At 35.3% G+C, this 15,438-nt stretch overlaps 1 protein-coding gene across 4 annotated transcripts in view; it reads left to right on the top strand.

The window, feature by feature from the left end:
* The window catches only part of RBMS3 (RNA binding motif, single stranded interacting protein 3), a 725,478-nt gene that overhangs the window by 672,385 nt on the left and 37,655 nt on the right, over positions 1–15,438 (top strand). For 2 of the 4 annotated variants that reach the window (XM_012644535.1, XM_012644537.1), the window contains 2 exons: positions 1,528–1,638; positions 9,392–9,439. In XM_012644535.1, coding sequence (XP_012499989.1) covers positions 1,528–1,638; positions 9,392–9,439 — 159 coding nt within the window. The remainder of the gene's footprint in view (positions 1–1,527; positions 1,639–9,391; positions 9,440–15,438) is intronic. The other 2 variants (XM_012644534.1, XM_012644536.1) reach the window with 1 other exon arrangement.

Raw genomic sequence — 15,438 nt, forward strand, 5'->3', positions numbered from 1 at the left:
ATTAAGCGAAAGCTTATCTTACCATGTTTCTCACTTAAGAAGCATCCTGATGAATGACAATTCACAGAAGCATCACGAAATTCATACAATACAAATACACAGCTGTGTATATTTATTATGAAAGCTACAAGACCTGTAAAATGTATTTTTTCTGATTGATTTCCTGCTCAAAAGTCCAAATGTCTTTGTGAACAGAGCTGGCTCAGTATACCAAGCATTCCCAAATATTTGGCTCAATTTCTATTCTCCCTCAAAATTAATGTAGAGGAGCCCATAGTGAAGGCTGAGTGGCAGCCCGATCTTTTAACAGATACAGTCAGGAAGTTGGATTTGGATAATACCAGGCGGAATTGAGCAGTCTGAGCAAAAGCATTTTAGAAAATATTTGCTTGTGGGTAATTAGTTTAGGGGCTGAGATCTTGCCATCTATATGCATCTGTCCTAGTTTTATTCCTTCAAAATGTTTACTTATGTGGGAAAAAATGTCAGTGAGAAAAATATGTTTAGGGAAAAATAATTTATTCAGTTACATAATCATTTTATTATGACTATTTCAATCGGTAGTTATATTATGAGCTTCTGCTTTTATCATAATCTTTAAAATAAACATTGGAATTATATAATCTCAAAGGTTCCATCCAATCCTAGTTTTTAATTTTGTTTTTTAAAAATATTGTCCCATTCTTCAAGTCAGTTAATTAAGAGAGAGTAACAGGGTAGAGGAAAAGGAATGAAAAGGTAAGATAACCTGACACCATTCTTCACTAGCTGTATGACACTTTGTATATGGATGGAAGTTTTTAAACTTCTATTTAAACTGTCTATTATTTCTTGTATTCCCAACAATTGTAATAAAAAGACATATTCTATAAGTTTGCCTTCTGTAACATCTGATAAAAAACTTGAAATTTTTGCTTTTTAAAAAAATTTTAATTTATGAATGAACATGAAAATTTGACCAGCTTTAATTGAGTTCAGTATTCTTCTGTCTTGTGTCAAAAGCATAGCTAGAAAATAGGTCAAAAGAGTAGAGGGAAAACAAATGGGAAAGAGTAACTCTGATTTTTAGATCATTAATGTTAGATTTTAGTATATCCTTCAAAGAGACCCGTCAAGAAACCCATGTGGGCCAGCTTTATCGCTTCCATTGATAGATTGTAATGGAGTGTCAACAATTATCTATATAAATTATAGGTAAATGGCATAAACCAAAAGTCTTATTCAATATAAAGAAAATTAGAGAATTTTCATTAATATTTATATTTTTCAGCCAGAGAAGTTTATATTTAGAACAATGGGAGAGAGGAGATTTATGAATTATTTGAATACATCCTACCACATATTTAGACAAGCACAAGATGACATGGACAGGCATAAAAATTATATACAGTTAAATTTAGCCTTTTCATTAAAAAGTAAAAACATTTGATGTTTACACATTAAAATAATTTACAGTGTTCATTATTGTCTAAAAAGCTTCCTTCCTCGCAGAACATCTTCTCAAATGGACATTGTGTATGCTTGTAGGGTGCTGTGATTACACCAACAATGGACCATCCTATGTCAATGCAGCCAGCAAACATGATGGGCCCCCTGACACAGCAGATGAATCACCTTTCATTGGGCACAACAGGAACGGTGAGTTGAAGAGTTCTTTCTGTTTTGTTTTCTTGCAATGTTTTGATAATATGCAATATTCTTTGTTTTCACTGACATTATTAGCAAAACTGCTTCTGTATCATTGACTAACACACCTTTCAGGTTCTAGTATGAAAAAGCTGCATTCTGCATGCATGTTCAGTTCCAGGGTACATTTACTCACATTGACGAGGCTGAGGTTCTACTGTGGCACGTTAAATTGCGGTCACATTTTGTTCTTATGGCACAATGCACCAGGTATAATGTCTGTTTTGGGAAAGGTGTCCTTTTGCATGCACCTGCAAATCTAGGCCCTGTGACTTAATATGCTTGTTCCTGGTTTTCTCCTCCTAGTTCTTACCAGTTCAGGCAATACGTCATTCTCAGGTTATTCACAAGTGAGACGCCAACTCTATGACTGATAAAAAGGAATCTTTATCTATTTTCAATGTTTCAATCAATGAAAAGTAATTGAGAACCTGGTGTAATCGAGCTCTTTTGATCTTCCTTTTGGATATGTTGACATAGATGATATTGAAAAGAAGGAAAGAAATCTAACATGCTTGATCTTTTCTTATAGGTTGAGATATTTTTGACTAGTTATATTTCTCCTTGAGGAACAAAAGAATATTTAAGAATGCCTATTGCCACCTTGATTTTATAACCATGAGATATTTTAAATCATGGGCGAGACTTTATATTTTATTTTTAAAAAGATTATTTCCTAAATGTTCAAGAAGGCAAAATGTCTAATACAACCTAGAATACTGAAACTTTTCTAATTACCATACAGAGAACAATGAAAACATCAAAGCCAACCTCCCATGTGACACCATCAATAATAATTTTATTTTTCATGATTGTTAGTGCAGCTAATATTGTCATTTTTAAAGATGTAGAAAGAAAAACATATATTTTCTTCTGACTGAAGCAGCTTGAATATAGTCGGAAGAGCACTGGACTAAGAGTCAGGAATCTTAGATCCAAATCTTGATTGAGCCCTGTGGTCTCTATCTGTTTTTGGGAAAACAATATCTTCTAGTCTCAATTTTTCTATCTAGTTGAAGTATTGAATTTGATGATATATGAGGCCCCTTCAACTATAGGATTCTCTGTCATTAAGCCTATATGTCTCATAGTCACCAACTTTGTGAGTGTTCACAGTTATGCCGACTGTATCTCCAAATATCAGTGTGCACCATGCACACTAGCTATGTATCAGGAATTTTACCTTATAGTAATGGCTTGCTTGCCAAATAGATGTTGTTGATTCATAGGCTTTTGGAATATAAGAAGTTTCTGACATGTCCACTGAGCCCTCACTAATCTGTCCTTAATAGGAAGAAAGTCAATATATCTCAGTGCAAACAGTCACACTGTTTCAATATAGGTATTTAGTATTATTAACATAAAGTACCTATCTCTAAGGCCTCAGTTGCAGAACCTGCAAAAAGTAGTTTACATACCTTACCTGTCTGAATGCTTGGGCTGGATAAAATGATTTCTTAGGTTTTTGATCTACACTTTTATAAGTCATGTCTAAGATACATTTATTAATAGCTATACACTATGGTATAGCTAATTTTTATCAGGGAGATAGAGTTTGAAGATAGTATTTTAGCAATGTATAAGGATTATTGGTAGTCACTTTGAGTATTACTAATAAGCAGGTCCCAAGAATAGTATTGGGACACTTGAAGTTTCTCATTTTTCCACTACAGATTTTCCTCCATATCAGACTTCCTCTCCTTAAATGATCATAAATTCTGAATGAGTGATGTAATGTAATTTTACCATATTGAATGACGATCTGGAATCTGATAAAGAGGGAGTTATAATGCTAAGCATAAAAAGAAACACTTTATAAATTTTACTTATTTGAGTCAAAAGCAAAGCCAGCTGACTTACTAAAGTTCAAGTTTGCAAACTAGTAAAAATATAAGAGCTAGTCAACTGAATATATGACTGAATCCATATGGAATTGAAAAACAAGTGAAAAGATATAGAACAGACTCAGAATTATAATAGTTATTGATTCAAAAACATATATTATGATTTTGTATTTGAGTATTTTCAACAAGAACACATTTATATGAGACCACACTTTTTACACAGCTGGTAATAGACAAATAATTCAATAAGGATACATACCACTCCTTTTCTTGGAGAGCAGAAGTTTTAAGAATGTGGCCTATGTTTAACACCTAATTTCCTCTAGCTTTTTTCTGTATTTTTCTTTTCTCCCTTTACATTTGTACTAAATAATTCTTAGATATATTATAAGATTTGTGTCACACGATGTTATGGGAATGTTTAAAATTTAGTAAGGTTTTGGAGAGGCAGAGAGAAAACAGTATTACTTTGTTGATTCATTTAGCAAAATACTATTGAGTGTGGTTAGTGTATAGAATAGTGTTATATTTTTTTCTTAGACTGTCACTCTAGTAGTTTGATATGCCATCATAGATTCATTTAATCTGAATTTTTGATTGGCATTTGGAGTGGCTATTATGCAGTTGAGGTTGATTCTTTAAAATCAAATTTTCCCATCTTATTGCATCTTTCCAACATTTCCACTGATGGGAAGGCAGCCTGACATCATGGAAAGACTAGTGGGCTTTGGAATCAAATTTGAGTTCAAAGCCTGGCTCTGCCCTCTTATTAGCTATACATGTTTAGGCAGATTACTTAACCTCTTGGAACTTTTGCTTCCTCTTTTTCAAAGTGGGAAACATGATGTTTACATTCCAGGGATGTTGTGAATGTTAAATGAAATGATATATGCAGCATACCTAATACAGTGTATGTATTCAATAGGTGCTTATCAAATGAGCTGCTCTTACCTCTCTACCTCCACTGGCTTCTAACTGGTGGCAGTCCAATCCAAGTCACCAGAAGAGATGGAACACCCTGTAGCATTCACAGTACAACTCACTGACGTGCTCTGTTTCACTTGATTATAGCTCACTTCTTTAAAGTCTCCACTTCTTTAGCTGCTAACATACTCTTCCAGGCTTTCAAACTCAAAAGTCTATAGAGGGCTAGGCCAGTCATTTTAATTAATGAAGCTGACTGAGTGAGTTCATGCAAACAACCTTAGAAATATATAATCGATTTTTTTATATTTGCCTATGTCATAAACAGTCATGTCACATAAATATGTATGATATTGGAGATTATAGAGATATTTTCAATGCAATAATAACACTATTTCTGCCTGAGTGTTGGGCAAACCCATGAGAGGGTGGTGCCTTTCACAGCCTGGAATATGGATGCCTAGTCTAGAGAGGGCAACCACTCACTGCTCAACTCCAGGCAGCTCTTGCCACATGGTCATACAGACCCAGGCTGATCTCACCTTCCAATATTTGAAAATAAGCTGAATAGTTGAATTTTGATGGGAAATTTCCCTATATTTGAACATTAGGCTCAGTTTGTTCCCAAATCCTCCAGTTTGTGACTCCTGCTCAAGTTTTTCCTAGTTCTCCTCAAACTTCTCTGGCCATTCTTTATTCTTTTCTCTCACAAGCTGCTAAGCCAGGGTTTCATTTTTAACTTTCTTATTCCATATGATTTTCTTAACCAATCTCATCGACTTTCATGGTTTTAAACCCTGCCTTCCATGCTGAAGACTCCTAAATCTGAATCCCCACCATTAACCTCATCATAGAATTTTAGACTTATTTATCAAACTATTTGCTAAATATCTCCATGTAAATCTCCCTCAGACATCTCAAAGTCACCATGACCCAAACTAACCTCATGAATTTCCCTAAGCTTCCTTCCAACTGAAACCTCTTCCACTTGGATGTTCCTGCTCCCTGTTACCTTTCAAGCCAATGCCATGACCATTTGCCCAGTAGCCAAACCATACACTTACAACTTAGTCTGGACCCTTTCCTTCTCCCTCACCACCATATATAATTACTTTTCAAGTCCTACCAATTTTGTCTTATAGACATTTGCCAACCACCTCCTTTCCTCCACATTTCTAGAGTCTCCCCTGGGCCTCATTTGGCTAATTGTAATAGTTTCATAACTGTTCTTCCTGCTTTCAATCTCAGTTTGCTCCAGTCCATTGTCCACCATGTGTCATAGCTAGTCAATACAAAACTATCTGACTGTGTCTCTCTCCAACCCAGAACATTTCCCAGGCTCTCAGACATCTGAGCTCACTGAAACTCTGTAAAATGAGGTGTGAGGAGTGATAAAGCAAGATTAAGATAGGAACCTAAAATCCAGAGACAGATGGGATCCAAGGGAAGAGCAGAGAGGTCCAGTAAATAATCTGGAGTAGGCGGTGATCTGGCGTGATGGGAGTTGGAGCTAGATTATAATTCTCCATTTTTTGAAGGGGCACCTTAGGCCACAGGCTAAGTCTCATTCTTCTTTTTAAGGTCCCTGGCTAAAGGAATAGTATTGAGCCAAAGCTGCTTTGTTCTCCTCACAAAAGCAGATGTATTTGGTCGCCCGCAACCCCAAATTTCGAAATGGTTGCCATGTAGTTTAATTAACCTTTCTCTTACATTTTGCCAACATAAATGTTTATTGTTCAATTCCCTAATTATTTTTTAAGCTAGAAAGAATCAGTAGGCTTAAAAAATGAATGTTATGCAATTAGTGTAACTGTTTTATTCCAGAGCTCTGCTAACCTTGAAGGATTTTTCTAGCTTTTCTGCTTTTGTTTATTTTTTGTCACAGTATTCCCTTGATGGAACCAAGCCCCATTATTCATAATTTCTTATCACTTTATTGTAAGCTTTAGGAGAAACCACTGGAGATTTTACTGTGTTATGAGAACCTCCAAATTGCATGAAAGTCTTGTTTTACCAGTTTCTTATCTCCTTTTCATTTGTTCAGGAGATGGTCACCAGTGGCTTACAATGTCACTAGAATCTATTGAAAGAAAAAAAAGTTTTTGTTCTGCAGGCTCCTTATCTGCAGTTCAGTTTGTGTTCTCTAAGCCACTGGTGATTTGTGACATCATTGGATTCCCATGGTGTAACCATAGCCACTCACAAAAATAACCTTGTAATCGTGATCTCCATTTGTTCATCACAGTTTTATAGCATTTTTCAATCATACCACTCCTTTACTGCTCTCGAATTCTGATGGTATCAGGTGAAAATCCTGCATTATTCACTTTGCTTAGAGATTTTTTTTTCCATTATTAGGTATAAGTATTAAGTATTATATAAGTATTAAGACTGAGAATTATAAGAAGTAAAGTTAAATGGACACTTGACTCATAGAATAGTCTCATAAATAAATGATAATGAGTACCTCTCCTAAAATGTTTTTTTTGGGGGGGAAAAACTATCAATTAATTAAAAACACTGAAACATAAAAAAGAATATATAGGTAAATAGATAATAGTTTTTTAAAAATTGGTTTAGTCTTATTGTAAAACAAAAGACCTTTGAAGGTAGACTCACAATAGAAATAATAAATGAATAGGCATTAAGTAAAAGTCTGAAACAGTTTATTTGCAAATATTAAACTTTTGCTGTTTTAAGAAAAGGGATTCTGAGTTCAAATAAATTAGCGACATAAGAGAAAAGCCTCAATAGACACAATGCCAAAGAACATTAATAGATAGCTGTTAAAGGAGGAAATAGAATGCCAAAGGACATATGAAAAAATCTTACTCCAAGAAATAGAAATAGCAATTTCATCAAATACACACATACATGCATGCACACACACACACACACACACACACACACACACACTCCATCAAATAAAGTTATCAAAATATAGTACATAGTACTGATGAAAATGTAGGAAAATAAGCATTCTCAAACATTGATTGCTTTATGATAGAAATCTAAATTTGTGTATCAATTGGTTAGCAAGGTAGACAGTCAAGACACTTGACACAGCTGTTTACTGACCAAACAGCTATAGTTTTGAGAAACTAGTCTACGGAAATATTGAAAAGTAACAGAAAATTCTTTATACCTCAAAAATGTTTAGCACAGTTCTCTTTGTAATATCTAATAAAGAAGAATAATTAAATGAACGAGAATCCATCCATAAACTAGAATGGAATGCAGCATGGAATCGTAACAGTATACAATAATTAGGAAAGGGGTTATTTATAATGTTAAATCAAAAAAACTGATGTAAATTTGCATGTGTTGAGTACAATATCAACTATGAACAAATATTTATAAAATAAGGCTGTGGAGAAATACAAAACAAATGTGGCTATTACTAGGTGACGTGATTAGGAGTAATTTCTATTTTAATCATACTTTTGCACATTCTCCAGTAATTCAGCAATAAACATTATTTGCTTTTATTATTTATATTAAAATGTTATAAATATATTCTTAAAAAATGACTAGTGGCATGGTCCAAAAAGTAGCTTTTTTTTTTGGATTGGAGTGGTAATATGTGATTGCAGTTCTTAAAAAGGTACTAGAAATTACTACTTCTATTAATAAAACATTTAGAGATCCTTTAAAAATGATTCTGTTTATTCTAAATTTGGGGATTATAATCAACTCACATACCTGTTGCTAGGAGCAAAATAACTTTTAAGTCTGGTTTATTTGCTTTTGAATCTTTTAGTCATGTTTGGTTTTGCTGCTCAAAATGCCTTGCAATATTCAAGTTCTAATCTGTCTTCTCACATGCCATTTACTCATGAAAGAGTGATTAACCTTATCCTTTTGTGGCAAAGAGACGAAAGAGAGAAATTTGTGATTGTCCAAAAGTTGTCAAGTGGATGGAAAAATAAAGTTCAGGGTTTTAGTCTTTTAGCTTTTAAAATGGAATAAAGGTTATATAAGTGGAATAAGGGACACACAAGAACATCTATTTAACCATGTATTGGCAGTTTATTTGAATGTAAACAATACCAGGTCCCTTTTACACAATTTAACCCTCCAGCAGGATAAAATTAAAATTTTCCATTTTTAGAAGGGGGACTTAAGGCCATAGGCTATGTCCCACTCTCCTTCTTAAGATCCCTGGCTGAAGAAATTGTATCGAGCCAAAGCCTTTCACCTTCAAAAAAACAGATGTGTTTTGTCCTATATAACCCCCAAGTCTGAAATAACTGCCATGGAGTTTAATTAAGCTTTCTCTAGAATTTGACACCTCCAATGTTAGGACCTTTAGAATAAGGACAACAATCATCTGTTCCACGTATCACACCCCCACGATTATAGCACATAAAGCTTCTCGGCCTTGAGCCGAAAGCACCCACCAAAATGCCTCACCGACAACCACTGGGGTCAGAGCTGCAGCTGAGTGATTAATGATGAAACTTTAGCTTCAAAACGTATTAGCCTCCACGGAGTATGAGAATGTGCAATTTTTTCTTTTATCTCTTTTAAATTTTAGTTCTTCCTTTTGTTCTTCAGGACTTTGTCTCCTGTCATGCTCTGGGCCCCCTTCAGATGGGCTGCCTTGTAGAACCCTTGTGTCAGCCAGAGTGGGTAACAATTTTACACCAATTCCTTAAGGGAGGGACTAAACACACTGCAGAAGATAACAACGTTCTGGGACAAATGGTACTGTCCCAGCAGGTCTTACTGGTCCTAACAAGATGCACAGTGTGGTGGTAATGGGGACCATGGTGTCACCTATAAACTAGGGGTCACAATGCCTTGACTGCTTGAAGGCAGCAGGGCTAAGCAACCATATGACACACAGCAAGCCCTTCCAAGTTTTAGAACTAAGGTTCTATTTTATTTTCTTTTGTACTTCATTGCATTCTTTCTCATGCTCTTTTCATTCAAAGATTCAATCCCAAGACAGGATTATGATACTCCACCAGCTGTTGTGTCAGGTAGGAAAATTCTAATTCCTTTAAGACTGGATTGGAGGGGAGAGATTGAGGTTGCCTGGTTTTCTCCAAAACTCTTTAAAGCAGTGATTCTCAACAGGGGTGGGTACAGGACATTTGAATTTCAGTTTGGAAGGGGGCATATGTAGTTCAGAAAAGTATATTAAATATTATAATCCAGTTTTATGTCCGGAAAATCAATATGTTGCCTTTTAAATAAAAACTAAAACTCAAAGACACTTTGTCTATCAAGGATACACAGAAGATAGAGTCTATGTTCTGTGTTCAGTGATTCTCAGTGTTAGATAAGGTTAAAAGAATTTCTGAAAAGTGGGAGAAAAATTTTATTTAGCAAAAGAGGGCACATATTAATAAAACATAGTTTGAGAAGCACTGCTTTAGAGACCCGAATTCTTCTGAAATTGGAAAATTATCCCATTTTGCTTGCTCAGCACTCAGCATAGTGTCTGACACATAGTAGGTGCTCAATATAATTGTTTGTTGAATGAATCAAAACTTCAAATTTGTTCCAAAAATGATATTTTCGATATTGAAAGAGAAGCTGCCGTTGTTCCATTTGTATGACAAAGTGGCATGGGTTGATTTGAGAATACATTAACGTCTTAAAGTTTTAATGAGCAATATTTAAGTTGTTTCATAAAATTTAGTTTGTAACAAGGTATATGTATGTGAAGAGGTGGATTTTTATTTTGGACTGCCCAGCTCTTTCTTGTGCTTTCGCCCTAATTTCAAATTTTGGTTTCTTACAGAGAGGAAAATGGGCACAATTTTCATTTTTGTTGATTTTTTTTAACAAAGTAAAACACTGCCAATCTGAAGAGCCTGAACTCTTTGATCCCTCAGATGGCAAGGGCATAAAATAGAAACCAAGAAGGGAGATGGAGAGACAGAGCAAGAAACAAAGGCCAGAAATAGGCTAAAAAAGCTCATGGGACAATTGAGTCTGGCAACCTGATGGTGGTTTTCAAGCAGAGTTCATCTTGCTTGGGGCCACCCTGTTTGCTTGACCCAGCATCTGAAGGGTTATCCTTTTCTAATGTCTTGTGGACTTGTTTAGTTATGCTCATGGCTGAATAGTCATATTGGAACTTCAGTTAAGAATGCCCCATTGAGGAACAATGATTTAGCGTTCAGCTGTGAAGCTGTGAACTCACAGCTTGGTCCTCTTCAATATCTCTATAAATTGTCACTAATTAAAATATCACCTGTCTATTCCCAAAGCATATTACCTGTCATATCTTCACATGCCTATTTCATTTAGGAAGTGGAACTCCTGGGAAGAGACTTTTTTTTAAAGGTATACATTTTCTACTTTGTTTAACACGTAGCGTCTTTGTTAAATAAGAGGCATCTACTCATGATAATTTACCAATATTTATAATAATAAAAGACACAAAGTGGAACTTTCCTTCAACTAGGTTTTCTGATTTTACTTGCAAAAACACAATGAAAAAAGCAGTCAAAATACTAAAATACTTACTAGATATCAGTCATGGGTCAGGCTCTGCACAAATCAATTCAGGCTCAGGGGTTATCTGATTCCACAGACAGGAGCCACTGAAAGTTCTTGAGCAAATAAATGACTTGATAAAAATGGTGCTTTAAGAAATTTGATCTGGTAGTTGCGTGTATGTTTGAGAAAGAAGAATTAAGAGTTATATAGAATAGTTAGAAAGCCCAGATACAATATACTGTATTTATAATAAAAAAAATTGTGCTAGAGTCCCAGGAGTGGAGTATAAAGGAAGACTCAAATGTAGAATTGATATGAAAAATAACATTTGGGGGGATTTTACCATTATTTTCCCCTTCCAAGATTTATTGGTAGTTTGACATATTATAAATTTTAACAGGCTTACTTTGTCTATCTTTAAATAGAAATGGTCTTCCCTTCTTAAATGTTTGTTAATTAGCTGGTGGGACAACTTCAGAGACTTTTGAAAAATTGAATATCTTTTGCCCAACACTTGACCACATCAGGAAAGTGAAATAGGCAAGAGTGTTATAATATCTTCTTCTCAAATCTTCCAATATGCCAATATTGGACAACACAAATAATCAATTCTTTGCCAGTGTAAGAGCCAACTAAATTTCTGTAATTTATTAGCGTTCTGCTAGATAATTTACAGAGCCATAACCCAACCTAATTTCATTCAATCAATATTTTAACATTTATTGAACAACTTCTGAGTGCTATACCCTACACTCAAGTACTGTGGATACAAAGATAAATAGAAAATAAACGCTTGGTAAAAAATCATGGTTAATCATATTGTTGTTATATGTGATGTTAAATGCATAAAATGTAGAGAAACAAGAATTTAGAAAGAAGATTTGAAATCCTCAGAAATAAAGTGAATTCTGAGCTGGATTTGGAAGGAAGAACAACTTAGACAAGAGTGGGAAGGTATATTATACAAATCAAACAGGATGTGTAAACCCTTAGAGACGGGAAACAGTATGGGATGATTAGATGACAGCAAGTCAACTTAGTATTGTTGGGGAAAAAATACCACTATGGCATGCACCACATCTAGGTCGATATAAATCTGATTTGGGTTAGGGACTATTTCTTGTTGACTTGTGTCATTTTGTTCTTTTATTTATTTAAATAATGTTTATTGGAAGCAGACTATGTATTAACCACTGTGCTAAGTGCTGAGGGATGCAACTTCCTCCTAATAATTCAGGGTGTAGTTAGGGATGTTAGAGTGGAAAGCCTAGTAGGTGTTCATGGCATGGATGGAGAAAGATTTCTCATGCAGAGATTAAGATATATAAAAGCAAAATTTATTTCATCTTCCTAGAGGAGAGAGAGTGAGAGAGTGAAAGAGAGGGGGGAAGGGGACGGGAAGAGAACAGGGAGGTGATGTGGCATCCCAAAGAAAGAGAAGGGGATGCCAGCAGCAAGGCTAAGTGGCTCACTGATTTTAAGGGGGATGAAGAGAAAAAAAAAAAATAGTGACGGCAGTTGATAAAAAAAATAGGGATGGCAGTGGATAACAAAAGCGTCAGCAGGATGTCAAGGTCCAAAACTTGGTTTCCTGCCTTTCCTTGGAGAAGGGATTATTATGGGAGATGTGACTCTGACCTTGAGATATGCTTGAGGCCTGGAGCTCATTCTCCTGCTATTTACTGAGGAACTCTATAAAAGTAGATTCTCAAAAAACAGTTTTGAAAGAGAGAGATTTACATCTCTTTTCCATCCATTCAGCTCTTTTCAGAAGTTGTGCAAAACAGAACTCCTGCAGGGTGCCTATTAGTGAGAAAACTCATAGGATTGATTTTACCTATTACTGGGGAAATTGTAGGATTAGGTATTTTCCTGTTATTTTTACAAGGAAGTTAGGTATAAATGGGTTATTACAACACAATGTCATAAATGTTTCAATGTGAACAAACATCATGATGTTTAAGTTCATGAACTCTTAAATAAGATGCCCGAGTTCAGAACCTACTTGTGTCATTTACTAGTTGTAGAAACTTGGGAAAATTACTTAACTTCTCTTAAGTTTAGATTACTCATATCGGGAAATAATGATAATTATCTAATACGGTTGTTGTAAGCATTAGATGAGTTAAGATGCATAACCTGCGTAGAACAGATCCTGGCACAAAATAAGTGCTCAAATGTTATAAGCCACAACTGTACTAATCATTATTGGTACAAGGTACTCTGATGTTACAGAGAAATAACAGCTAACATATACTAGGAAAGGTCAGAGGAAGAGTCCCAGAGGAATAAATCTCTAAACATAAACATTAAGACACATGGGGATTGGCTAACTAAAAAATAAATGGGAGGGGAGAGTTTCAGACCAAGGGCAACATGTGCAAGGGCTCATGGGACCAAGGTATGCCAATATTAGGGAACAAGAAGTGGTTAAATAAGGCAAGGATACACATAGAGACATGAGGAGTAGAGAAAACAAGCCTGGAGAAATAAATAAGCTCGAGCAATATCATCAGATACGAGAACTTGAACTCTATCTTGATGGCAATAGAAATACACTAAAATGTTTTAAGTTAGATAGTGACATGATCATTCTGGCTATAAGGTGGAGAAAGCATTGGAAAGAGGTAAAAGTAGGGGAACAGAACTCAAGAATTGCAGCAAGAAATCATGGTGGCCCATACTCAAGTTGTGGAAATGCGAATGGAGGGTTGGCATATTCGTGATATAATAAGGAGGTAGAACACACAAGACCTGGTAACTGATTAAATGTAAGAATAAAAGGAGAGAGAAGAATTAAATGTGGCTCTTAAGTTCTTAATAACTCAATAGCCTGAGGTGCCACTTGCTGAGATCTGAACCACAAGAAGGAGAATCCGATCTGTCAGGAACAAGCCTGAGTTCAGTTTTAAATATGTTGAGTTTGAGATAACTATGATGCATCCAGGTAGAGATGCTCAATAGATGTTTGGATGTGTGTATATGAGCTCAGAAGACACCTCTCAGGTGGAGGTGGATTTTCGAGTTACTATCATGTAACTACATTATGTCACCCCAAAAATGTGCTTAAAGCTAAGAGAGGTAGGCTGAACCTTGAAAATAAAGAATGGACAGAAAAAGGAGCCTAAAATAAAGATTGGAAAAGATAACTACAGACATAGAAGGAAAACCAAGAGTATGAGTTTCAAAGAAGCCAAAATCAAGAGAGTGTTTCAAAAGAGATGCCTGACCAGTAACATAAGTCTTGAAAAAAAAAAAGCTGTTAGATTTAGTTATATAGAGGTCAGTAGTGAATTTGATGGTGCAATTTTAGCGGGAAGGGCAAAGACAGTGAATTATATATAAGGAAATGGATGTAGCAAGTATAGAAAACTCAACAAATTTGACTTTAAAGAAGAGTAGAGAAGACAATAATAGAAAACAGATAATGGAACTGATTGATGTATTGATTTATTTTTAAGACAGGAAATATTTGATTATGGTGGGAAGAAGCCAGGAGAGGGTTCTAAAGTTTGAAGACATAATTCCTAAGGGCGATGATTGATGGAACAAGGTCCATGAGGAAGCCAGACAACTCTTCTAGGAATGTGGGAGGACAGGAGGAAGGGACAATGTATGTGCATGTAAGTTTGTAAATGTAGGAATAGGAAGTCAAAGGATTTCCCACATGGTAGATACTGTTTATTCTTATGTAAAGTATTAAGTGACAGTGTCTTCTGAAAGTGAGTGGAAGATGGCATGGTAATGACTTGGGAGTAACAGAGATTTGTAAAACTGTGGAGTGAGAAGGCCAACTAGCAATCCATAGAAATTTGCGGGGTGGTACTGGAATTTCATTTGACATTATAGACTATGGATTTTCATGATATTAATATGTGACAATGTTTGATTTTCTACAATAATGATTAGTAGTCAAGAAGACAGGTGAATTAATGCAGGGTTAAGGATTTACTGAGTGGGGTGAGAAAAAGGGCAATGTTCATCAATGATATCGACAAGAAAGTAATTGAGTGCAAACTGTGGTTTCAAGGAAGAGGAGGAAGGGAAAAAAAAGAAGGCAGTGGGGGATGGGAGATAGGAAGAAAATAGAAAATATAGAGACTAGAGATTTCAAGGAGTTGTACAGAGTGCTCAGAAGTGAAATACCTGGATATAAGATTTCAGATAATAAACTATCTCTCGGCAAAATTTCAGTCTTGTGAGCAGGTGGCCACAGTAGACTTGAGGTGAAGGTAACTGAAGTGAAGGAAGTCAAGCAATAAAAACATAAGAAGTTGCTATTTAAATGGGATATTTTTGCATATCTGGATTTTTTTGCCATTAATAAACTATGCATAGCTTAAAAAATGTGTTTTGCTTAGTAAGAGTCTGAGGCAAATATTTAAGCATCAGCAGTGAATACATTTATTTAAAAATAATAATTTGAGAATAAAGAGCTACAGCAGGACTACTAATGTCCAAAAGAAAGTGGCAGAAGTTTGGGGAAATGAAAGTCTCCACTTTATTTCACCGGCATCAGCTCTCCTTG

Source organism: Propithecus coquereli, unplaced genomic scaffold (genome assembly GCF_000956105.1).
Source record: "Propithecus coquereli isolate 6110/MARCELLA unplaced genomic scaffold, Pcoq_1.0 Scaffold214, whole genome shotgun sequence".
Lineage (NCBI taxonomy): Eukaryota > Metazoa > Chordata > Mammalia > Primates > Indriidae > Propithecus > Propithecus coquereli.